This window comes from Brachyistius frenatus, unplaced genomic scaffold (assembly GCF_029030835.1).
Source record: "Brachyistius frenatus isolate BFR_SWC_R1_liver_20210118 unplaced genomic scaffold, ASM2903083v1 Contig_423, whole genome shotgun sequence".
Lineage (NCBI taxonomy): Eukaryota > Metazoa > Chordata > Actinopteri > Embiotocidae > Brachyistius > Brachyistius frenatus.
Window position 1 is genome coordinate 153,508 of NW_027211022.1, and position 26,253 is coordinate 179,760.

General features: G+C 46.0%; 1 protein-coding gene and 1 pseudogene across 2 annotated transcripts in view; both read right to left on the reverse strand.

Annotated features, from left to right (window-relative positions):
• palmdb (palmdelphin b) overlaps positions 1-25,864 on the reverse strand; it is a 67,896-nt gene extending 42,032 nt beyond the window's left edge. The window contains exon 1 of one of the 2 annotated variants that reach the window (XM_069725430.1): positions 25,765-25,828. In XM_069725430.1, the coding sequence (XP_069581531.1) occupies positions 25,765-25,767 (3 nt within the window). In that variant the 5' untranslated portion in view covers positions 25,768-25,828. Of the gene's footprint in view, positions 1-25,764 lie in introns of both variants that reach the window. The other variant, XM_069725431.1, reaches the window with a different exon arrangement.
• Positions 11,955-15,034, reverse strand: LOC138637010 (uncharacterized; annotated as a pseudogene).
• Positions 25,865-26,253: the final 389 nt, after the last annotated feature.

Here is a 26,253-nt window from a genome sequence, read left to right on the forward strand (position 1 = left end):
GCCTGGCCGGCGGCAGAGTGGGCAGTATGACTCTTGCCTCTCTTGACGGGGGAGGCACAGACAGCAGCCCTGGGGCTGCCTCTGGGGGCAAGATACAGCTACGCCGACGTCAGGAGGGCCATCATGGACCGGCTAGGCCTGTCCCCCGAGGACCACCAGAAGAGCTTCCGTAAGGGCAGGCTGGAGCCCGGCGGCCGGCCCTTCGCGTTCATACAGTGACTAAAGGACTCGGCGACCAGACGGCTGCAGCCGGGGAGCGCAGGAGGAGCAGAGGCGGTGGTGGAGAATGTGGTGGTGGAGCAGTTGGTTGAGGGGCTGCCAGCCAGGACCTCGGCGTGGGTCCGCTGCCACCGACCTACGACGCTGGAGGCCGCCATCACCCTGGCAGAGGACCACCTCGCGGTCCATCCCAGCAGCCAGGGGGACGGCGGTCGGACGCCGGCTTCAGCCCGGCCGATTCCCGCACCGAGGAGGAAGATCCCGCAGCAGGGCTTGGCTTGGCCCCTACCGACTCAGCGGGCGCTAGTCCCCCCCCCCCAGTTCCCTGATCCCTCGGTCCCAACCGGCACTCTTCCCGACCAACAGGGGGCTCCTCAACTGCCTGGGCAGGAGTGTTGGAGGTGTGGGCAGCCCGGATACTGCCGGAGGGAGTGTCCACTAACGGAAGTGGGACAGACGGTCCGGGTTGTCGGTACTCCAGCACCCTCCCCTGGTCCAGGAGCGACATACCGCGTTCCGGTAAGGATCCAGGGGGGTGTACATCAGGCGATGGTGGATTCGGGCTGTACACAGTGTATGATTCATCAGAGTCTGGTTTGGCCCGGGGCATTGGTGGAGGCATCGTGGGTAAAGATTAGGTGTGTGCATGGGGATGTTCACGAGTATCCCATATTATTATTGTAAGTCGCTTTGGATAAAAGCATCAGCTAAATGAAATGTAATGTATCAGTGGAAATTAGATACTTAGGGAAAAAGCATATGTGGTAGCGGGGTGTGGTTAGCTCAGCTGCAGGGGGTAGAGAGTGGGAGGAGTGGTTCAGGGACGGGGACCGGCCATTCGCTTTCGCTCAGTGACTGAGGGACTCGGTGACCAGATGGCTGCATCCGGAGAGCGCCGGAGGAGCGCCGGCAATAGTGGACAAGATTGTGGGGGAGCAGTTCACGGAGGGACTGCCGGCCAGGACAGTGGCATGGGTCTGCTGCCACCGCCCGGACACTGCCGGAGGGAACGTCCGTTAATGGAAGCGGGACAGACGGTTCAGGTTGCTGGCCCTCCAACACCCTCCCCCGGTCCAGGAGCAACGTATAGCGTTCTGGTAAGGATCCAGGGGGGTACACATCAGGCGATGGTGGATTCGGGCTATATGCAGTCGCTGATCCACCAGAGCCTGGTTCGGCCTGGGGCATTGGTGGAGGCATCGTGGGTGAGAATTAAGTGTGTGCATGGGGATGTTCACGATTATCCGGTGGTGGCTGTAGAAATTATATATGGGGAAAAAAAACATAAAGTGAAGGCTGCGGTTAGCTCCCGCCTTACGCACCCCCTAATCTTGGGGACAGATTGGCCCGGGTTTCATAAATTAATGGGGCAGTGTACGGGGGTGCGTTCACGACTGGCAGAGACATGCGGGATGTGTGCTGTGCTCAGCGGTGACGCGAGGTTGTCCGACGCTGCAGAGAGGGAGGGGGAACCAGCGGAGACTCCTGTGGAGACTCAACCGGTTCCCGAATTACGCTCCATGGAGGATTTTCCACTTGAGCAGTCTCGGGACGACTTTATGCTTCGCCTTTGACCAAGTGATAAGAATTGATGGTCAGCTGGTGCGCCCTGACACAGCACCAGCATACCCGCACTTTTCAGTGATTAGGGACAGACTGTATAGAGCGAGTCATGACACTCAAACAGGTCAAGAAAACACCCAGTTGTTGGCGCAGAAAAGCCGTCGGGAAATGATTTTCCAGGCGGCTCACTATAACCCGATGGCTGGCCACATGGGATATGATAAAACTCTGGACTGGATAATGGCCCGGTTTTACTGGCCGGGCATCTGGGGGGATGTGCGCCGTTGGTGTGCATCTTGCCCGGAGTGTCAGCTGGTAAACCAGCCGGCCATTCCGAGGGCGCCTTTACATCCGCTACCCTTGATGGAGGTCCCATTCAAACATATTGGCATGAACCTCATCGGGCCATTTCACCGGAGTGCACGCGGATATTGCTTTGTGTTAGTTCTGGTGGATTACGCAACACGATATCCCGAGGCAGTGCCATTGCGCAGCATTTCGGCAAAGAGTGTTGCACAGGCTCTGTTTCAGGTCAGGTCATCTCCCGAGTCGGAATCCCGAAAGAGATTCTGACTGACCAGGGCACCTCGTTCATGTCACGAACACTGAGGGAACTTTATGGATTACTGGGCATTAAGTCTATTCGGACCAATGTTTATCACCGACAGACTGACGGGTTTGTGGAGCGTCTGAATAAGACTTTAAAATCCATGATTCGTAAATTTATACAAGATGATGAACGTAATTGGGATAAATGGCTTGATCCTCTGCTGTTTGCAGTGCAGGAGGTCCCCCAGGCCTCGACGGGATTTTCTCCCTTTGAACTGCTGTTTGGCAGGAAACCACGAGGGGTGCTCGACCTGCTTAAGGAAAACTGGGAGGAGGGTCCGAGCTCCAGCAAAAGTGAAATTCAAAACGTCCTGGACCTGCGAGCAAAACTCCACACACTTGGTCAGATGTCACGGGAGAATTTTCTCCAGGCCCAGGAAGGTCAACAACGGCTGTACAACAGAGGGGCCAAGCTGTATAGTGAGTCGTGACACTCAGACAGGACAGAAAAACACCCAGTTGTTGGTGCCGAAAAGTCGCCGGGAAATTATTTTCCCGATGGCCGGTCACATGGCATATGAAAAAACACTGCACCAGATAATGACCCGATTTTATTGGCCGGGGATCTGGGGGGGATGTGCGCCATTGGTGTGCATCCTGCCCAGAGTGTCAATTGGTAAACCAGCCGGCCATTCCGAGGGTGCCTTTGCGTCCTCTACCATTAATGGATGTCCCATTTGGGCGAATTGGCATGGACCTCATCGGACCATTTCACCGGAGCGCACGGGGATATTGTTTTGTGTTAGTTCTGGTGGATTACGCAACACGATATCCCGAGGCAGTGCCGTTGCGCAGCATTTCTGCAAAGAGTGTCGCGCAGGCTCTGTTTCAGGTCATCTCCCAAGTCGGAATCCCAAAAGAGATTCTGACTGACCAGGGCACCTTGTTCATGTCACGAACACTGAGGGAACTTTACAGGTTACTGGGAGTTAAATCTATTCGGACCAGTGTTTATCACCCACAGACTGACAGTCTTGTGGAGCGTCTGACTAAGACTTTAAAATCCATGATTCGTAAATTCATACACGAAGACGAACGCAATTGGGATAAATGGCTTGATCCTCTGTTGTTTGCAGTGTGGGAGGTCCCCCAGGCCTCTACGGGATTTTCTCAGGGAAGTGTGCAGTTGGACGGAGGGAGGTACAGTATCTGGGGTACCACTTGGGCAGCGGGCGGTAGGTGTGCCCTCAGGTGAAGACGGCTGCCATCGCAGCCTGCCAAGACTAAAAAAGAGGTGAGGCGGTTCTTGGGGCTGGCAGGTTATTATAAATGTTTCATCCCAGACATTGCAGATCTGACCAGCCCCTTGACCGACCTGACCTGGAAAGGTGCCTCAGTGCCGGTGGGCGTTTGAGAAGGTGAAACAGGCTCTCTGTGGGGAACCGCTCCTCCACACACCTAACTTCTCTCTCCCCTTTACCCTGCAGACTGATGCGTCGAACAGAGGGCTGGGGGCCGTTTTTTCCCAGCAGGTACAGGGGCTTGACCGCCGCATTCCTTACATCAGCCAGAAATTATTAGAGAGGGAGGCCAGGTACAGTACGGTGGAAAAGGAGTGCCTGGCCATCCGGTGGGTGGTTGAATCCCTGCGTTATTACCTCCTGGGACGCCAATTCATCCTCTGTTCGGACCATGCTCCACTCCAGTGGCTCCACCACATGAAGGATACCAACGCCCGGATCACTCGGTGGTATCTGGCTTCACTGCCTTTTAACTTCAAGGTGATCCATAGGCCGGGGGCGCAGATGACTGTGGCTGACTTCCTCTCCCAGAGCGGGATATGGGGGGGGGCGGGTATGGACTGATGACCTCTCCCCTATAAAGCAAGCAGGGAGAAGGAGGCTGGGGAGGAGAGTGAACATAGGAACGTGACAGCGCTTGGGGGAAAGGAGCAGAGCAGAGGGATTTGGAGGAAGATCTATCCCAGACAGTAGACCTATCCCAGAGTAGATGTCTATGTCCATTAAAGATGGGCGCTCTCTGGAGGTTTGGATGCTTGGGTTCTTTGTAACATTGAACATCCTGTTTGTTTCTTCTGAACTCATTGTTGCGCAATTGTTGAAGGACTTTAGATAAAACTGTATTTATGATGAGCATATTTTTGAAAATAATCTATCTGGTGTGTTTTACTACTTTTGGCTGTACAGTAACTTTCAGGCAGGAACAAAAATAATACAAATCCATGTGAAACACGAGTATACATGAATTATTGGCTTGTTTGCAAATAACAACAGTGCAGTACACACACCTGCAGGAAGCTGGGATGTTTGGCATCTGAGCCTGAGAGGAAGTAACTGCTGCTAACAGGCTACCGTGGTCGGAGGCCTACTCTCCTCTTGTCCACTGCCCAGCGAATCGGTTGCCGCTTCTGGCTGCCTCCCTTTGCCCAGTTGCAGTTGGGCTAAACTAAAGTCTGGGTGCCGACTGCGGGGAGGCGATTTAACCGTCGTCTCACCCCAACAGGCTGTGTAACTCCAGGGGTGCTAACCGCTAACCGCGCTAGCCGTGTAAGTGGGTGGGTGTGAGGGTGGAGGGTGGGGCCTATGTGTGTCCTGCCGGCCGCATCGCACTCATTTCAGCTGTGTTTTTACCTGTTGTTCTTATCCCTTTATCCAGCCTTTTATCTTTTATCCGGCCTTTTGAACCTTTTTTAGAAGGTTTAACCACTTTTTTAACCATGATGCCGCACAGCTCTCCGGCTGGTCCCGAGAGCGATAACCCGAAGGTTATGAAATGTGATCTGTGCGACAGGTTTGTCATCGTTCCTGAAGAAGATTTTACCTGCTCCAAATGTCCTAAGATCAACCACTTACAAGACCTCCTTATGGAACTGAAAGGCCACATCAAGCTGCTAACCCAGCGAAATGCCATTTTAAAGGAGCTATCCAAATTGCAGGACAATTTTAACAGCACTGTTCTAGTTGGTCCTCCTGGGCTCGGACCTCTTCATTCTGCTCTGTTTGCTGCTACCTTGCCACTTCTGGACCCTCCTGCCATCACTACCACACACACCGTTCCTCATGACCAGTCACCTGCAACAAACTGGACTTTTTTTTAATTATCACTGAGACATGGTTATCTGAGGGAGACTGTAGTCCTCTTATAGAGGCAACCCCACCCCCCTAACCTATCCCAGAGTAGACCTGTCCCAGACAGTAGACCTATCCCAGAGTAGATCTATCCCAGAGAAGACCTATCACAGACAGTAGTCCTATACCAGACAGTAGACCTATCCCACAGTAGACCTATCCTAGACAATAGATCTATCCCAGACAGTAGACCTATCCCAGACAGTCGATCTTTCCCAGACAGTAGATCTATCCCAGACAATAGTAGACATTTATTCAAAACTAATTAGTGTTCCTGTAATAAAGAACGTGTTGCTCAGAGTAACACTTTCGCTCGCTGATGTTCTTTACAAACTAAACATGTTTCTCCTCAGTCTTTATAGAAGTACAGTGACCACAGCTGCATACTGAGTCAACTTTTTCTGCCACTACTGATGTAGTGCTGCACATTATAGCACATAGTATAGATTTTCCTTTATCAGCTGTGACAGGCAGAGAGCGAAGTAACACATCTGTGTAACATGTCAGAGGGATGATTAACCTGGGACTGAGAATGAAGCAATGACTGCAGGGAATGTAAAATGGGTGTGTTGGTATCCTGTATTATAACACATGATGGTAAATCTGGGCAGAACAGATTGATGATTGAAGGTCAAGATGCACTCGACCGTTCACAGAGAGAGGACAGCTGTTGTTTGAGAAGAGAGCTCTGAGTTCATATCTAAAGCCTTCGTGAGGGACAATTCAGACGGAGCTGCTGGAGCAACAGAAGAAACTAAAGGGAAAAGTGACAAGACAGACAGATGGATGGGGACAAATACAGGAAGGAAAGTTTTCAAGATCCAGTTGTTTGAAAAAAAAATTGAATTTGTAACATAATTTAAAGTTTTAAAGTTGTTATTAAAACAGTAAATATGTTCAAAGGAACCTTAACCAGCATCTGCTTTCTTCATAACTACATGTCCACTGATATTTGGTAAAGGTTAATTACCAAGTTGAACTTTTATCAACAGAAATTAGGTTTTAAAAAATCGGTTCCTTTGTTCTGTCCTGTGAATCAAACTGAAGTGCTCCTGTTAAAATGTCCCAGGTTAGCTGTAGATAAAGTTGAAGCCAACAACAACTATCATTATTGGGTCTGCTGTCTGATCTCAACTCTCTGAATCACTATTTTACAGTAAGGACAACTTCAACTTCAGGTTCCTGTCCAACACAACAGGAAGGTGCTAGTGTTCACACTGATTCAATCAAAGATGCTATGCAGGGTATCTTCAACAAGTCCTTGTCAAGATAACTAATGCATGATACTGTGCTGACAGAATGACAGTGTGTCTCACAGCTCTGTGACAGTTGGTTGAATGTATTCAGATACAAGCTGCTTGAGCCGAAAAATAATTTTTAATGCAAACTGACAATGAAATGTTTCCTTTAATGTTTTGTTCTTATGATATTATTAATAATGTATTTAAAAAACGAACTGACAGTGCACATGATGAACACAGTATAAATTCAAATAAGTTCACACATACAATACATACAATCCAAATTACCTGCTTCTGACTGAAAAAAACAGCTTTGAACTATTGACTGACACGCAGTCACCTGACACGCAGCCACCCGACACGCAGTCACCTGACACACAGTCACCTGACCTCAACCCCATGAACATTGAAGAACAGACTACAGAAGTTGAAACAGCTCCAGTGATGGTGTTTGTGTAGATTCACCTTTTCCGCTTGTTCTTAATATCGCTTGAATTTATATTTAATTAGAAACAAATGAAAAAACAAGAATGTTCACTTGTGATCTCTGACTTTTGGACCCCATTGTGCAGTATGGATTATAGATATTAGAAGCGCTTACTCTACTTGTCATTCTGCCTTTGTTTCTTTTGATATTGTATTAATTTGGAACTGCATTTAATGTGGTAGTTTTTGTGTAGTTGTACATGTGACAATAAAAATATTAAATCTTTAAAGTTGGATCTTTTTGAACTGGGACTGCTAAACTGGAATTACATCTACATCTACATCTACAATTTCACAATATATACAACAAGCTTTTAAAACCGAATTATTGATCATATTTATAAATGCTTTGCTTCTCTTTTAAAATCTATATTCATACTGGCTGTGAGATTGTAAATGTTTAAAAAAAAGATATGGAAAAAGAAACACTGACCAACGATAAAGAATAGAAGTATAGTGCATACATGCAGACAGGATCAATGTCAATGTGTTCCTCGACATGCAGCACAATCCACACTGTTGTTAGCTGACAACAAAGACATCCTCAAGATCTTCTTGTATGCAAGAAGGCACTTATCTTTGTACACCGTCATGCTCAGCCCCCTCACACCCACCCATACGGACTAAAAGCAGCTTCTCACCTACACAGTGTTAACCAGGCTCAGCATTCATGCCACACAATCCAGCAGCCACTGCTCCATTTCACAGGCACACCAAACAAGGTTGTTGTCCAGTGAAATACAACAGAACTGCTCATTTAGTCAAATGCATCTACACGTACATGGTTGTGGTTCTGTTTAAGTTTATGCAAGATGGCACCGTGCTAGTGGCAGCCTGTTGCAGCAGCTCCCAGTGTGTGTTTTAGTTTTAAGACTTTTTTTCACTTTCTTTTTTCTCTCGTATTTCTTTCATGTTTTGTTTGAGTGACGGTGAGGCAATGGACCGTAACTTTTTTTCAACTTCTCTTGTGGTTTTTCTATTACTTTTTTCCCTCTTTGTAATGGAGAGCCACGCACAGTGGACTGGGGGGTCATTGTTTACTCTCACGATCAGCTGATTGTGCGAGTAAACCTCTGCTGCTGCCCAGAGCGAGGCCTGAAATCCCGGAAGAACTTCATAGAAGACTTTGGTGTGGCAGAGCTGGAGCTAAGCTGAAGGCGAAGAGGAGGAAATATAAATCATCAGTACCGGCTATTGTAATGGGGAACGTGAGGTCCTTGGCCAGTAGGACGGATGAGCTCGGCGTGCTGATCAAGACCCAGAGGGAATACCGGGAGTGCAGCATCATGTGTTTCACTGAGACATGGCTGCACTCACATTTTCCCGACCACAGCGTGGCCATACTGGCTTAAGGACCGTTCCCTTCTTCAAGACCGTTCCCTACTTCAGGACCATACCCGGCTTCAGGACCGTTCCCGGCTTCAGGACCGTTCCCTTCTTCAGGACCATTCTCGGCTTCAGGACCATTCCCGGCATCAGGACCGTTTCCTGCTTCAGGACCGTTCCCTTCTTCAGGACCGTTCCCGGCTTCAGGACTGTTCAGGCGGACAGAGATGTTGTATAGAGTAGTAAGAAGAAAGGTGGAGGGATTGCAGTCTATGTGAACGAGAGGTGGCGTAATCCTGGCCGTGTGTGTGTGAAGGAACGTTTCTGTAGCCCAGACATTGAACTTCTAGCCGTGGGGATGCGTCCATATTATTTGCTGAAGGAGTTCTCGTCATCGTTATTGCTGTGTACGTTCCTCCATCAGCTGACGTAGAGGCAGCAGTGGACACCATCCACTCCACGGTGTCCAAACTTCAGACTCAGCATCCCGGTGCATTTTTGGCAGTTACTGGTGACTTTAACCAGTCTGGATAAAGTACTGCCAACTTTTCACCAGTATGTTAACTGCCCCACCCGGAACAATAAAACTCTGGACCTACTGTATGCTAATGCCATGGATGCATACAGTACTACTGCCCTTCCCCCCCTTGGTAGGTCGGATCACAATATGGACCTGCTGACACCAAAGTATGTTCCTCTGGTACAGAGGCAGCCTGTAACCACCAGGACTGTGAGGAGGTAGACACAGGAGGCTAAAGACGCCCTGCAGGACTGCTTTGAGTCCACGGACTAGGATGTGCTGTGTGGACCACATGGGGAGGACATCAACAGCATGACGGACTGTATCACAGAATACATCAAATTCTATGAACACACCACCGTACCATCCCGGACTGGACACTGCTTCCCCAACAACAAGCCATGGATCACCAGTGACCTGAAGGTGCTTCTTAATCAGAAGAAAGCAGCCTTCAGGTCTGGGGACAGGGAGGAGCTCAGGACGACCTGAAGGAGAAGTTCAGGGAGTGCAAGGACTCCTACAGGAGGAAGCTGGAGGCCAAACTCCAGTAGAACAACGTGAGGGAGGTGATGACCGGTATGAAGGAGATTACTGGGTTCAAAGGGAGAGAGAGACAACCAGGGGGAACCTGGAGAGGAACAATCAGCTCAACTGTTTCTTCAACAGGTTCAGTTCACAGCCCTCATCTGTCTTCCAAACACCTCTGCTGCCTCCCCCCTCGTGAGCTGCATGGACACAGAGCCCTCAACATCAAAGTACTCTTCCTCCATTGACGCCATGACCCCCCCCCTCTCTGTCATGACTGGCCAGGTTAGGAGACAGCTGGAGAGACTCCACCAGCGCAAGGCTGCAGGACCTGACGGCATCAGCCCCGGGGTGCTGAAGACCTGAGACATCCAGCTGTCTGAGGTCCTGCAACATCTCTTCAACCTGAACCTGAAGCAGGAGGAGGTTAGGGTACTGTGGAAGACGTTGTGCCTGGTTCCTGTTCCTAAGAAAACGACTCCATCTGGCCTCAACGACTACCGACCGGTTGCCCTCAAATCTCATGTGAAAATGGAAGTTATTGTACTTGGTCCTAAACACCTCAGAAACTCTTTCTGTAATCACTTAGTTGCTATGGATGACTTTGTCTTGGCCTCCAGCCTTGTGGAACTCCATAACTAACTCTTGTTTGTCTGGAAGACTCATTGTTGACCTGGACAAACTGGAATCTATCTGATAAGTAGGATTTGAACCAGTCTAATGCAGTCCCTTTAATCCTCGTAACGTCTTCTAATCTCTGTAATAAGATCGTATGATCAATCGTATCGAAAGCAGCACTGATGTCCAGAAGAACAAGTACAGAGACGAGTCCATTATCTGAGGCTAATAAAAGGTCGTTATTAACTTTCACCAGAGCTGTTTCCGTGCTATGATGAACTCTAAAACCTGACTGAAAATCTTCAAACAGATCATTCCTTTGTAAATGATCAAAAAGTTGATTTGCAACAACTTTTTCAAGGATTTTAGTAATAGACGTCAGGTTGGAAATTGGTCTGTAGTTTCCTAAAACAGCTGATCAAGAGTCGGCTTTTTAAGTAAAGGTTTAATTACAGCCACTTTAAAAGCCTGCGGTACATAGCCGGTTACAATAGATAGGTTGATCTGATCTAATATGGAAGTATTAATTAAAGGGAAGACTTCCTTAAAAAAGTTTAGTTGGGATGAGATCTAACAGACAGCTAGAGGATCCAGATGAAGAAATAATTCTAGTTAACTCAGAGAGATCAACAGGAGAGAAATGTTCCAAGTTTACATCTGGTCCTACAGTTGCTTTCAGGGCTGCTGTACTTAACATCACATCAGTGATGGTGTCAGGAAGGGTCGGCCCGATTCTCTCCCTGATAGTAAGAATTTTATTAGTAAAGAAGTTAATGAAGTCATTACTGCTGAGAGCTGAAGGAATAGAGGGCTTGACAGAACTGGGACTCTTTGTCAGCCAGCTTTTCTACCAGATGATCCACTAGTGTGGGACTAAGATCAACGTAGATGTCTTCCACTGCTTTAACACACGGCATCGAAGAGGATAAACATGTAACTGCTTTCTTAAACTTGGCCACAGCATCATCTGACAGACCTCTACTGTAGTGGGATTTATTCCCACATGCTGTGTCGTCCATTATTGGAACTTCAGATGTTAAGAAGAAGTGGTCTGACAAAACAGGGTTTTGAGGAAATACTATTACATTTTCAGTTTCCATGCTATACGACAGAACCAGATGGAGGGTGTGGTTACCATGGTGACGGGGTTTATTTACATTCTGAGAAAAGCCTATAGAATCTAATAATGATCTGAAAGTAGAACTGAGGCTGTCGTTGTCCACGTCAACATGAATGTTAAAGTCTCCCACTATCATCACTTTATCTGAACTCAGCACTAAATCTGATCAAAAGTCAGAATTCAGTTAGAAACTCTGAATAAGGACCAGGTGGGAGATAAACAACAACAATACAATCTGTTTCTCTGCTTTCCAGTTTGGGTGAGAGACTAAGAGTCAGACTCTCAAATGATTTAGAACTAAGTTTAGGCTTTGGATTAATTGATAAACTTGAGTGGAAGATTGCTGCCACTCCTCCTCCTCCTGCTCCTCCTCCTCCTCCTGAATCTCTAGGAATATGATAATGAATATGACTGGGAGGAGTTGCTTCATTAATCCTAACATATTCTTCCTGTTGCAGCCAGGTCTCTGTGAGACAGAGTAAATCAATCTGATGATCAGTTATCAAGTCATTTACTAACAGAGATTTAGACCAGAGAGATCTCATATTTAATAGTCTGCTTTTAATTGTCACATTTTTTTTTGATCCATTAATTTGGTAGGATCCATTTTTATTCCATTTTTATTGACAGATCTTTTCTTGAGTTGTTTAAATATCGGTGGTCTGGGTACAGACACAACCTCTACAGGATGTTGAAGGTTTTGGGTGAGTGACAGCTCTAAAGAAGCTGCAGAGGAGCTGTAAGACTGCAGCTCTGCGTCCTGGCCTCAACCCTGGATGTCAGGTTTTAGGGCTGTTAAGAGACACGGCCATGTTTCTAGAAAGAAGAGCTGCACCATCCAAAGTAGGATGGATGCCGTCTCTCCGGATCAAACCAGGTTTCCCCCAGAAAGTATTCCAGTTGTTAATGAAGCCCACGTTGTTAGCGGGACATCACCTCGACAACCAGCGGTGAAGTGAAGACGTACGGCTAAACATATCATCACTGGTCCGGTTAGGAAGGGGTCCAGAGAAAACTACAGAGTCCCACGTTGTTTTTCAAAAGTTGGACACCGATTCAACATTAACTTTAGTGACCTCCGATTGGTGTAACCGGGTGTCGTTACTGCCGACGTTAATAACAATCTGTCTGGATTTATGATTAGCCTTAGTCAGCAGTTTCAGGTTTGATTCAATGTCACCCGCTCTGTCCCCGGGAAGACATCTGACTCTGTCCCCGGGAAGACATCTGACTATGGCCCCGGGAAGACATCTGACTCTGGCCGCTGGTTTTGCTAACTTCACGTTCCACAAAATAGAGTCTCCAATAACCAGAGTTGGTTTCTCAGCAGGTGTTTCACCGAGTGGGGAAAATCTGTTGGAGACGTGAAGGTCGGTGGTGAACCGTGGGCTTCTTCTTGGGACGATGTCTCCTTTGTACTGCCACCCAGCCGCCCGGCTGTTCGGGTGCTGCGGGGGACCGGCTAACTAAACCTGTACCCTGGACAGCTGTCCACCCCCTCCCTGATTAGCTCCTACAGCTAGCTGGTTGTGTAGCATGGTGCACAGCAGTGATTCTAATTCTGTGACCCTCCAGAGCCCTAACTACACTCCTCCTCCTCCTCCCCCCCCCTCCTCGGTGACCCTGGCCTCCAGAGCCCTAACTACACTACATTTATTACAGGTAGCATTATCATTAAGGGAGGCAGGGTCGTAACTAAACGTCACACACTGAGCAGGAAAAACCAGAAGATGTGGAGGGAGAGAGGGAAGCCATTGCTAACTTCTAAGCTAACAGCACCAAAACACCAAGTTAGTGAACGTTGGTCAAAGATTTAACAGTAGAATTGTTCAAGAAGAGCAAACGTGAGTTTTAACTTGAGATTAGAAGAAGTGTGGAGAGAGTTAAGATATGTTTAATTCAGGAAAAGAAGATGAAATAGCAGAGAAGTAACACTAGTCACAATGTTTGTAGACAGGAAGTGATGCAATACGCTCACCGTGATGTCAGACGAGATCAGCCAATCCAAGCAGCAGTTCAATGAAATATTGAGGTAAAGTTTAAGTTCAGGCTTTAGACACCATATAAAGCAAATCTCCAGAACTGCCTTCTTTCATCTATGTAATATTAATAAAATCAGGAAAATCCTTCCTCAGCGTGATGCAGAAAACTCATTCATGCGTTTGTTACTTCTAGATTAGATTATTGTAATTCCTTGTTGTTAGGATGTCCAAACTACTCATTAAAAACCTGCAGCTGATCCAAAATGCTGCAGCAAGAGTACTGACAGGATTTAACAAGAGAGATCATATTTCTCCAGTTTTATCTTCTCTTCACTGGCTTCCTGTTAAATCAAGAATATAATTTAAAATTATCTTGATGACTTACAAAGCTCTACATGACCAGGCTCCATCATATCTTAGAGATCTTATAGAACCATATAATCCTAGCAGAGCACTTCTCTCTCAGTACGCTGGTCTACTTGTGGTTCCTAGAGTTTACAGAAGTAGAATGGGAGGCGGGGCTTCAGTTTTCAGGCTCCTCCCCTGTGGAACCAGCTCCCAGTTTGTGTTGGAGGGGCAGAAACCCTCTCTAGCTTTAAGATTAGACTCAAAACCTTCCTTCTTGATAAAGCCTATAGTTAGGGCTGGCTCAGGTAGACCTGAACCAACCCTTAGTTATGCTGTTATAGGCCGAGGCTGCTGGAGGACCTCGTTACATGCTGAGCTTCTTTTCTTTCCTCCCACTCTTTAACTGACTCATACCTCACCATCTTCTTCTCTCCCATAGTTTCTTCTTATTATCTGTTGTCTCCATTCAGTTCTTTCGCTCGTGTAGTTTCTCTTTCTTTTCCAGATGTCCCGTCATGGAGCTGCATGTCTCTGCTCTGCGCTTGTTGTCTCCACCAACAGTTCTTCTCTTGTATCTCTATGCTGTCCTTTTCTCTCTCTGCTCTCCTCTCACCCCAACCGTCAAGGCAGATGGCCTCCCACCCCTGATCCTGGTTCTGTCGCAGGTTTCTTCCTGTTAAAAGGAGTTTTTCTTCCTTCTGTTGGAGGTTTTTTTTTCCCTCCTAGCTTATGTGGGAACTGCTTTATTGTTGGGTTTCTCTGTATAATATTGTAAAGTTCCACTTTAAGGACTTTACTGTGTTAAGTGCCATGAAATAACCTGTGTTGTGATTTAGCGCTATATAAATAAAATAAAATTGAATTGAATTGAATTGAAGGTGCTGGAGAGGCTGGTCTTGGCCCACCTCAGACCGCTGGTGAAATCTTCACTTGACTGTCTGCAATTTGCATTCCAGCCTCATGTGTGAGTGGACGACGCACTCATCTACCGTCATCTAGTGCAGTATTTCTCAAACTGTGGGGCGCGCCCCTGTAGTGGGGCACAGTGGTATTACTGTTGGGGCACAGGGGGAAATGCTGAATTTTTTTATTTCAAGAACTTTATTGAGAACTTCACATATTACAAAAGTACAAAGTACACGGACATAAAACTAAGTCATTAATAAATACATGGCGAAATGCCTGTACTTTCGTGTAAATGTTTACTTTACGTCGTTAACAGGTTACACTTGCGCATGCGCAACGGCCAAGATCCTTGCCGACTCACGTGTAGATTAGTGTGCAGATCTGACTCTAGCCGGAGGCTGAGATTTACAGCTCAAACACTGAGTGAGTTCTGGCTCGTAGTGGAGAGGGACCATCCACTCATCGGACAGGGCTGTGGGCATTCTGCTTCCCTTCGCCACATCCTACCTCTGTGAGATCGGCTTTTCTGCTGTTGCCTCTCAAAAAAAAACCCACAGATCTAAGCTCAACATTAAGCATGAATTGAGAGTGGCCGTATCAAGTCTGCAACCCCGTTTTAAAAAGATTTGTATTGGAAAGCAGGCTCATTGCAGCCACTAATACTGATAAAACTTGATGGCTTACACATATCTGCACTAATTTTGTTTTGTTTTGTACGGGTTGCACGTTATTGTTGTTTTGAAAAGATATTGTAGCGTGTTGGGATAGTTAACGGTTTTTCCCAGAATGCCCAGAGTTCGTTCGAATGTTCGTATTCGGCACCATAAGTGACATGAGTTGGACGTTATTGTAATTCCCTCTGGCTTGTGTGTATTTGTGTGAGAAGTAAATTGTATGTTCTTCAGCTAAATAAACAGCTGATCCTGGAGTTGTGAAGTGTATTAAACCAAGGATCAATGCTAATATAGAGTTAGTCTTTGCCTCATCTCTTGGCTAATTAATCCCTGACTTGTTACAATATGCTGTGTAAAACTTCACAAGTTGCACATTGTTGTTATTATCTTGAAAAGATATTCAGTGCAAAACAGGTTAATTGCAGCCACAATTAGCTATTTTTTTTGGCCAAATATTAGTTATTTTTTTGCACCGATAGAACTTTATTTGCATTGTTCTAACAAAGTGATTGCACAGTTTATGTTTTTGTCTGATGGAGCAATCTGGTTTACTTGAAAGTGATTGCAATTTTCTGTATTCTATTAATTGAAAAAGCACTGACGGAGGACTCAAAATGTTGTTATTTCAATAAAAATTCAACATGGAACATTTTGTTCCAATTTTGTTGGGGCGGTGGGGCATGAACATTTTTCTCCCTCCAAAGTGGGATGTGACAAAAAAAGTTTGAGAACCACTGATCTAGTGGATGACTGTTGATCGGGCCAGTGAACTGTTCTTCTCTGAGGAAATAAACCCTGTTAACAGCGGAAACCTGTGGCTGAAGTGTCTTTTGTCAGAGGAACCCACTATCCGTAACTCAAGACTTGTTACACTGGCGCCCAAAGTGGGGATGGCAAATGGAGTACGACAGGCAGTATTCGGAGATGACAGCGCACCCGGTCATTGCGCTGGGTCAGATGTTGGGGGTGATCGCAGCAATGCAGCGCGATCAGGCTGAAACAAACAGACAGTTACTAGAGTTGCTTCAGGCCCAGGCGGAGCGGCAAGCTCGCGCACTGGAGCAGCTCGCGGCTGCAGATAATATCTGTATTATCGGGGGTGACATTGCACAAGATGATTCCGGCAGACGAGGTCCAGTCTTTTCTGGATATGTTTGAGGCAATGGCAGGGGCATGTGCCTAGCCGGCGGCAGAGTGGGCGGTACGACTCTTGCCTCTCCTGCCCTGGGGCTGCCTCCGGGGGCAAGACACAGTTCCCCGGCCCCTCGGTCCCAACCGGCACTCTTCCCGACTGACAGGGGGTTCCTCAACCGCTTGGGCAGGAGTGTTGGAGGTGTGGGCAGCCCGGACACTGCCGGAGGGAGTATCCATTAATGGAAGTGGGACAGACGGTCCGGGTTGTCGGCCCTCCAGCACCCTTCCCCGGTCCAGGAGCGACATACCACGTTCTGGTAAGGATCCAGGGGGGTGTACATCAGGCGATGGTGGATTCGGGCTGTACACAATCTATGATTCATCAGACTCTGGTTCGGCCCGGGGCATTGGTGGAGGCATCGTGGGTGAAGATTAGGTGTGTGCATGGGGATGTTCACGAGTATCCCATAGTATGAAGAAATTTCCCCTCGGGGATTAATAAAGTGTATAAAATCAAAAAAAAAAAAAAAAAATCAGTGGAAATTAGATACTTAGGGAAAAAGCATAGCATAAAGATAGCGGTTAGCTCCCGCCTTATGTACCCCCTAATCTTGGGGACAGATTGGCCTGGGTTTCATAAGTTAATGGGGCAGAGTGCGGGGGTGCATTCATGGCAGACAGGGTCATGCGATATGTGTGCTGTGCTCAGCGGTGATGCGAGGTTGTCCGACACTGCAGATGGGGAGGGGGAACTGGCGGAGCCTCCTGTGGAGACTCCGCCAGTTCCCGAATTACACTCCATGGAGGATTTTCCACTTGAGTAGTCTCGTGATGATACTCTACGCTTGGCCTTTGACCAAGTGATACGAATTGATGGTCAGTTGGTGCGCCCTGACGCAGCACAGTCAGAGGTCCCATTTGAGCGAATTGGCATGGACCTCATCGGGCCATTTCACCGGAGCGCACAGGGATATCATTTTGTGTTAGTTCTGGTGGATTACGCAACACGATATCCTGAGGCAGTGCCGTTGTGCAACATTTCGGCAAAGAGTGTTGCGCAGACTCTGTTTCAGGTCATCTCCCGAGTCGGGATCCCAAAAGAGATTCTGACTGACCAGGGCAGCTTGTTCATGTCACGAACACTGAGGGAACTTTATGGATTACTGGGCATTAAGTCTATTCGGACCAGTGTTTATCACCCACAGACTGACGGTCTTGTGGAGCGTCTGAATAAGACTTTAAAATCCATGATTCGTAAATTCATACACGAAGACGAACGCAATTGGGATAAATGGCTTGATCCTCTGTTGTTTGCAGTGCGGGAGGTCCCCCAGGCCTCAATGGGATTTTCTCCCTTTGAACTGCTGTTTGGCAGGAAACCACAAGGGGTGCTCGACCTGCTTAAGGAAAACTGGGAGGAGGGTCTGAGCTCCAGCAAAAGTGAAATTCAAAACGTCCTGGACCTGCGAGCAAAACTCCACACACTGGGTCAGATGTCACGTGAGAATTTGCTCCAGGCCCAGGAACGTCAACAACGGCTGTACAACAGAGGGGCTAAGCTGAGGCAATTCACACTGGGAGAAAAGGTACTTGTGTTGCTTCCTTCTTCCAGCTGAAAACTCCTCGCCAAGTGGCAAGGGCCCTTCGTGGTCACACGGCGAGTAGGTGATGTCGACTATGAGGTGGTGCAGTCTGACAGGGGCGGAGCTACACAGTTCTACCACCTCAACCTCTTAAAAGCATGGAGAGAGGCGGAGTCTGTTTCTCTGGTGTCCGCGGTATCTGAGAGAGAGGAGCTGGGGCCAGAGGTTCCAAAGTCCACCAATCCTGCCTCACTCCCTTTTGACGCTCATCTCTTCGGGACCCAGAGAACAGACGTTGCCCAGTTGCAGAAGCAGTTTTCTGATGTGTTCTCCCTCCTGCCAGGACGCACAAACCTCATAGTGCACAACATTGAGACGTCTCCGAGCATGACGGTGCAGTCATGACCCTACAGGCTACCTGAACACAAGAGAAAAATAACTGGTGACTGGAAGGGATTTGGAGGAAATAAACCCTGTTAACAGCGGAAATCTGTGGCTGAAGTGTCTTTTGTCAGAGATAATATGCATTTAAAAAAATATATATATTTATTTAATATTTTTACTGACTCTATTTTATATTCTGTAATGTATTGCTTTGCCCTATACATGCTGGTGCTGTAACGACAAAAAGCTTTGTCAATAATAGTAATAATGAAATAAATTTTTGTAGCACTTTTCATACTCTTGTATGTTGCTCAAAGTGCTGTGTTATCATCTCTGAACCTGAATAGATTCACAACAATAAGGGGAATTTATCAAATACTTAAAAGTGTGAAGCTCCAGTTTGAGATTGATTATGTCACTGCCATCTTAAAAGCTGATGGATTAACCACACCGTTCAAGAGATGACACATTCTTTCACTGTAATCAATATGTCATCGGATGTCACTCTGCGTTGGTTTTTTTTAGGATTAAAAAGTGTGTTTATAGTGTAGCACATGTAACTCCAGGATTACATTACGGTTAAAAATTAAATAATAGAAGGAAGGAAACGAGCCCACTGAAGGTCATGCTGCTGGTTAGCATGTCCACCTGTTGACACTATGGTGGTCTGATCCCACACAGCTGAAAATAGAGATGCTGCCCAGCTCACAGCTGGCCGAGCCCGACACCATGTGCATGAGACAATCTGCACGTGTTTGCAGTCAATGACGTTATCGTCCTAAAAGAGAGCCCTCAAGAGCCGCCAATCATGTTGGATAAACGTGGTCACACAAGCACATTTGGAATATACAATGTGTGACGTGCAGTTCAGAGGTATATTCTTGAATGGAGGTAAATGAAAGGGGCTAAAACAAAGAGGCTAATCTAGTTTGTATCATGCCAGTAAACCTGAATCCAGCAGGGACACATGGGAAAACAGACTCAATAATTAAAGGAATGAGCACATGATGAGGCCAGGGTAGCCTTCACTGGTCTGTGGCTGCCATTACAGCACTGGTAGTTCAAGTAATTACACTGCTCCTGCCAAACGTACAATCACTGTCATGCACAACCTGTTGGGGTGTTTCCAAAGCTTGTTGGCTTGCTGACTTTCACTTTGAATCTGAGTCACCAGTTAGTTATTTCAAGAGAATCTAGTGGAAATCATTGCATTGGCTCAGGAACACTTCTGTAAACCATTGTCTGTGAACACAGTTCATCGCTGCGTCCACAAATGCAGGTTAAAACTCTCCAAAGAAGAAACCAGATAGAAACATGATCCAGAAACACCGCCGCCTTCTCTGGACCGAGATCATTGAAGATGGACTGAGGTGAAGTGGAAAACTGTCCTGAGGTCTGATGGATCACAATCTGAGATTCTGTTTGGAAATCATGGACGCTGCATCCTCCAGGTTAAAGAGGAGAGGGACCATCAAGCTTGTTATCAGCTCAGTTCCAAAGCCAGCATCTGTGATGGTACAGGGATGCATTAGTGCACATGGCATGGGTAGCTTGAACATCTGAAAGGAAGCATTAATGCTGAATGATATATTCAGGTTTTGGAGCAACATATGCTGCCATCCAGACAACGTCTCTTTCAGGGAAGGTCTTGTTTATTTCAGCAGAACAACGTCCAACCACATTCTGCACATATTCCAACAGCATGGCTCTCTAGTAGAAGAGTCCGCTGATAAACTGGCCTCCTGCAGTCCAGACCTGTCAATCATTGAAAACATCTGGATCTCAAATCCTAATTATCAGATAGATTTCAGTTTGTCCATGTCAACAATGAGTCTTCCAGACAAACTAGAGTTAGTTATGGAGTTCCACAAGACTCAGAGTTCAGCCCAATACCTCCCCTCTGTACATGCTTCCATTAGATGTCATCAGGAAACACTGCATCAAGTTCCATTGTTACACAACAATCTCCTGCTTCTAAATTCAGACAAGACAGAAGTTCTTGTACTTGGTCCTAAAAACCTCAGAAACTCTTTCTATAATCATTTAGTTCCTCTGGATGGCGTCGTCTTGGCCTCTGTCACCACTGTAAGGAACTTTGGCCTCCAGCATCACTGTGAGGAACCTTGGAGTCATCTTTGATGAGGATTTGTCCTTTAGCCACCAGATAAAGCAAGTCTTTGTTACTTGCAGGCTGGATTATTGTAATTCCTTGTTGTTAGGATGTCCAAATTAAAAACATGCAGTTGATCGGAAATGCTGCAGCAAGAGTTCTGACGGGAGTTAGACATCATATTTCTCCTGTTTTAGCTTCTCTTCATCGAAGTTCTTCGTGACCGGGTTCCATCTTATCTCAGAGAAATTATAGAACCACATCATCCTGACAGATCTTATAGAACCACATCATCCTGATAGATCTTATAGAACCACATTCCTGATAGATCTAATAGAACCACATCAAAAAGATAGATGACATACACTCCTCATTTTGAAACCCAGCTTCAGTAACTACATTTCCATCATCTTCATATTCGCTTTCCTCTTTCACCCCCCCCCTCCCCGTCTCCCAATCAAGTTCTTACCTTGGTAACCCCCCCCAACCACCTGCCCCCTTGGCCTTTTTTTTTTTTTTTTTTTTTTTTTTTTTTTTTTTTTTTTTTTTTTTTTTTTTTTTTTTTTTTTTTTTTTTTTTTTTTTTTTTTTTTTTTTTTTTTTTTTTTTTTTTAATCCCATCTCATATTCTCCAGTCTATTGCTCCTGATCTTCTTCCTTTTCTCGCCCATCTTATTAACACTTCTCTGTCAACTGTCTGTTTCCTGAACTCTGTGAAGGAGAGAGTGAACCCTCTCCTGAAGAAACCCCCCCTCAACCCGTCTGAAGTAAACAACTACAGACCGTCTCTCTTCTTCCCTTTCTTTCTAAAACTCTGGAGCGAGCTATCTTTGACCAACTCTCCTCCTATCTCCACCATAATAACCTTCTTGACCACCAGTCTGGTTTCAACAGACCACTCAACAGAGACGGTCCTCCTTGTTGTCTCTGAGCAGCTTCACACTGCTAGAGCAGCCTCTCTGTCCTCTGTCCTGATCCTTCTAGACCTTCTGCTGCATTTGACACAGTGAACCACCAGATCCTTCTTTCCTCCTTCAGGACCTCGGTGTCTCAGGCTCTGCTCTCTCCCTGTTCTCATCCTACCTCAACGACCTCACCTACAGGGTAACTTGGAGAGGATCTGTGTCTGAACCTTGTCCTCTCACTAATGGTGTCCCTCAAGGCTCCGTCCTGGGTCCCCTCCTCTTCTCTCTGTACACCAACTCTCTCGGCTCTGTCCTTCACTCGCATGTCTTTTCCTACCATAGCTATGCTGATGACACCCAACTGAGCCTCTATTTTCCCCGATCTGAAACACAGGTAGCAGCATGAATCTCTGCCTGTCTGACTGACATCTCTCAGTGGATGTCCTCACACCACCTGAAAATCAACCTCCACAAGACCGAACTGCTCTTCCTTCCAGGGAAACACTCTCCCACCCTCAACCTGACTACTACCTTCAACAACTCTGTTATCCCGACCCTGACTGCTAAGAACCTTGGAGACACTCGACAGTCAACTCTCTTTTACTGCCAACATCACTGCAACAACACGTTCCTGTAGATACATGCTGCACAACATCAGGAGAATACGTCCTCTTCTCACTCAGAAGGCGGCGCAGGTTCTGGTCCAGGTTCTGGTCCAGGCTCTGGTCCAGGTTCTGGTCATCTCACATCTAGACTACTGTAACCCCCTCCTGGCAGGTCTACCTGTTAGTACCATCCGACCTCTGCAGCTCATCCAGAATGCCACAGCTCGACTGGTCTTTAACCTCCTAAATACACTCACACTACTCCGCTCCTCCACTCCTCCTCCTCCTCCTCCGCTCCCTTCACTAGTTACCAGTAGCTGCCCGCATCCATTTCAAAACATTGGTACTTGCGTACCGTGCTGTGAACAGATCGGGTCCAGTCTACATCCAGGACATGGTCCAACCTTACACCCCAGCCCGCTCACTCCGCTCTGCATCTGCCAATCAGCTTGTTGCTCCTCACTGAGCTAAACACTCAACAAAATCATGACTGTTTGCTGTCTTGGCTCCTAAATGGTAGAATGAGCTCCCCAACGACATCAGGACAGCGGAAACTCTGTACATCTTCCACCACAAACTAAAAACACACCTCTTCAGACTTTACCTTGAATAGGTAGCACTCTACTAGCGCTTAAAATGGCACTTACTTTTAGCACTTTGTAGTTTGGCTTTCTTGAAGAAATTTTATTTTCTTGATTATTGTTGTTCTGGGTTTTGTGCCCTCATGGTTGAAATGCACTTATTGTAAGTTGCTTTTGACAAAAGCGTCAGCTAAATGAAATGTAATGTAAAAAATGTAATCATCCTGACAAAGATCTTCTCTCTCAGCCTGCTTGTGGTTCCCAGAGTTCCCACCAGCAGGATGTAAATCAGAGTTTCAGTTTTCAGGCTCCTAGTTTGTGTTCAGGAGCAGAAACCCTCTCAAGCTTTAAGGTTAGACTCAAAACGTTCCTTTTTGATCAATTTTATAGTTGGAGCTGCTCAGGTGAACCTGAACCATCCTGCAGTTCTGCTGTTATAGACCGAGGCTGCTGAGGGACCTCTCATGATGCACTGGGCTTCTTTCATCTCACTCTTTAACACTCTATAACTCATATCTCACCATCACATCTCATTAACTTAATGTTTTTCTCTCCCATAGTTTCTATTTATTCTCTGTTGTCTCCATTCAGTTCCTTCGCTCGTGTAGTTTCTGTTCTTTCTTTTCCAGATGTCCCGTCATGGAGCTGCATGTCTCTGCTCTGTGATTGTCGTCTCCACCAACAGCTCTTCTCTTCTATCTCTATGCTGTCCTTTTCTCTCTCTGCTCTCCTCTCACCCCCAACCGGTGGAGGCAGATGCTCCGTCCACCTCTGAGCCTGGTTCTGTTAACAGATGCCCCGCCCACATCTGACAGTTGTGTTAACAGATGCTCCGCCCACCTCTGAGTCTGGTTCTGTTAAAAGATGCTCTGCCCACCTCTGAGCCTGGTTCTGTTAACAGATGCTCCGCCCACCTCTGAGTCTGGTTCTGTTAAAAGATGCTCTGCCCAGCTCTGAGCCTGGTTCTGTTAACAGATGCTCCGCCCACCTCTGATCCTGGTTCTGTTGGAGGTTTCTTCCTGTAAAAGGGAGTTTTTCTTCCCTCTGTTGGAGGTTTTTCTCCCTTTAACAAGAGTTTTTTCCCTCCTAGCTTATGTGGGAATAGTTGTATTGTTGAGATTCGCTGTATTATGCTGTAAAGTTCTGCTGTGAAGGCTGTGTTAAGTGCCAAGACATAACTTGTGTTGTGATTTGGCGCTATATAAATAAAATTGAATTGAATTGAAATTCAAAATATATATTTTTTTTACATAAAACCAAAACATTTCTCACATTTCAATATCTGATATGTTGTCTTTGGTCTATTTGCAATTTAATATGGGTTTAAGAGAAATGCAAATCATTGCATTTAGTTTTTATTTGTGTCCCAATTTTTTTTTAAACGGGGTTGTACATCATTAAAGCAGGAGCGAAATTTAGATTTCAAATTGAACAAACCAATCCTCCCCTCAGTCACAGTATAACAGTCAGCTGCCTGCAGAGTATGGGTAAAGTCCAGACTCCAGTCCCAGTGACATAACCCCGACACCTCCTTATCTGTCTGGCCATCCTTCCAAGGTCTTCCTGATTTTTAATCCCTTCTCCTTCTTCCTTAATCTGATTTTTGATGGATTAACAGTGCGAGGCTAACAGCAAAAGTGTAATTCATTTGGAGTTGTGTTTGTTACTCTTCAGCTCTAATTTGGACTTGATCTTCCATTTCCTCAGAAAATTATCAGACTCTTCACCCTAATTTTCACCAGAATCGGCAGTTGTTCATTGAGGCAGCCACTGGAGCTGATGATAGCATCCCATAAGCTCTGATAACTTTTCAAAAACTGAAATAAAGAAAACTTTTAACTTTGTAGACTATAACACAAAGTAGGGAAAACCATAAACACAAAATGACAAAATGAGAACCATTTAACAATGTTTGCTCAAAATCAAGAAAAAAATGATCAAATCAGGAAGTCGAGAAAAAAAAAAGAAGAAACCAGGGCAGACAAAAGGCTTATCTTCTGAAACGCTGCTACGAAGCTGTGAAACAAAACCGGGTCGCACATTCAATGTCATGGGATGTGTGTGGAAAACCCAGGTTAGCTGTTGAACGCTGCACTGTGTGTGTATGTGTGTGGAGTACAAAGCTGGAGTCAAGATGGTGTTAACACGAAGACAAAGTTAATGATCTGTTGTTAGCTTTTAGAGGAGTTCACTGTTGGCATGATTGATAGATAAACATGCTTACATTCATGTTTTTGTTGAGTTGTAAGAAAACATTTATACAAATGTATTAATTAGTGAGTTTTACACATTAATCTGACTATATTTTAAATGGTAGGTACAAAACCTGGTCAGTTGATCATCCCATACTTTGTCTTTAGGCTAAGCTAGGCTAGCCATGTACAGACTCATACACACTATCGTGATTGATATCAATCCTTTCATTTGGCTCTCAGGAAGAAGGAGCATGATGCTGGATTATGCTGCTAAATCTGAACCCAAACTGAATGTCTGTCTGTTTGAAAAGAAGTCATCAGAGCGTATTTATTATGGACTTTCTGGTGGTGTGATTTCAGATTCTGATGAAGGTGTAAAAGTGAATCTTCTGCCACGTGCTAAAATATTGATTTGACGGAGATGAGTGGGAAGGACAGGGCAGCTCAGAACAACAGCATGTATGTGGGAGTGCATATATGTGTGTCTGTGTACACATTCATCACACCCACACATATATCCCATTTTCTGAAAGCTCCCTGTCACTTTGAAATATCTTTATTTTAGTGTTTCAGATGTGATTTCTGAGGAGTATGAAGATGTCTTGGACTGACTCTACTGCTCTTTGCATGTCTGTCCATCTGTGAGTGAAAGTATTTGAAACCAGACCCCAGCTGGGACGCTGCAAACAGACAGCTTAACAGAATTAAAAGATTATAGAATCAAAGGCCACTTGTGTCTTAAATTACCTCTGACTGACTTACGGTAGAAAGGAGGACCAGAGAACAGTTTACAACACAACAATAGTAGTAATCTGTGCATAGTAATAGTAAGGTGCAATAAAGGCTCTACCTTAAGGGAGGAGTACCAGTACCAGTACCAGTAGTACCATTACCAGTAGTAACAGAACCAGTAGTAACAGTACCAGTCCCATTAACAGTACCAGTTCCAGTAGTATTAGTACCAGTACCGTTAACAGTATTAGTAGTATCAGTAGTACCAGTAGTACCAGTACCAGTAGCAGAGATATAAAGGTCCACTCACCATGTTTGTGCTTTGAGTCGTGGAGCAGCAGCGTTGTGAAGTAGATCTCAAGCCTGCAGTGTCTCCAACATCACTGAGTCGGAGATCCTAGAGCTGATTCAGAGGGACTGAAGATCCCCCCTCCCCTCCCCCACTCCTCCTCCTCTCTCTATCTCTCTCTCCTCTCTCTCTCTCTCTCTCTCTCTCTCTCTCTCTCTCTCCCGCTCTCTCTTTCAATTCAGTTCAATTTAATTCTCTTTTAATTCTCTGACATGACGTTTGGTTTCAACATAAGCATGAATTCTTCCGTAAATAGTAGATTACAAATATTAAAGTGATAAAATAATAAAAGAAAGAAGGAAAATTCATAAAGTCTTACAATTTTAAAATATTTATTGCTTTGTGACACTAAAGTTTTCTGTCCGTCTCTGAACCCCCCCCCCCTCCTTCTCTGTCTTTATCTGCATAGAGTTACAGAGCCAGCCATGTGCCTAAAATATCACTGCCAAA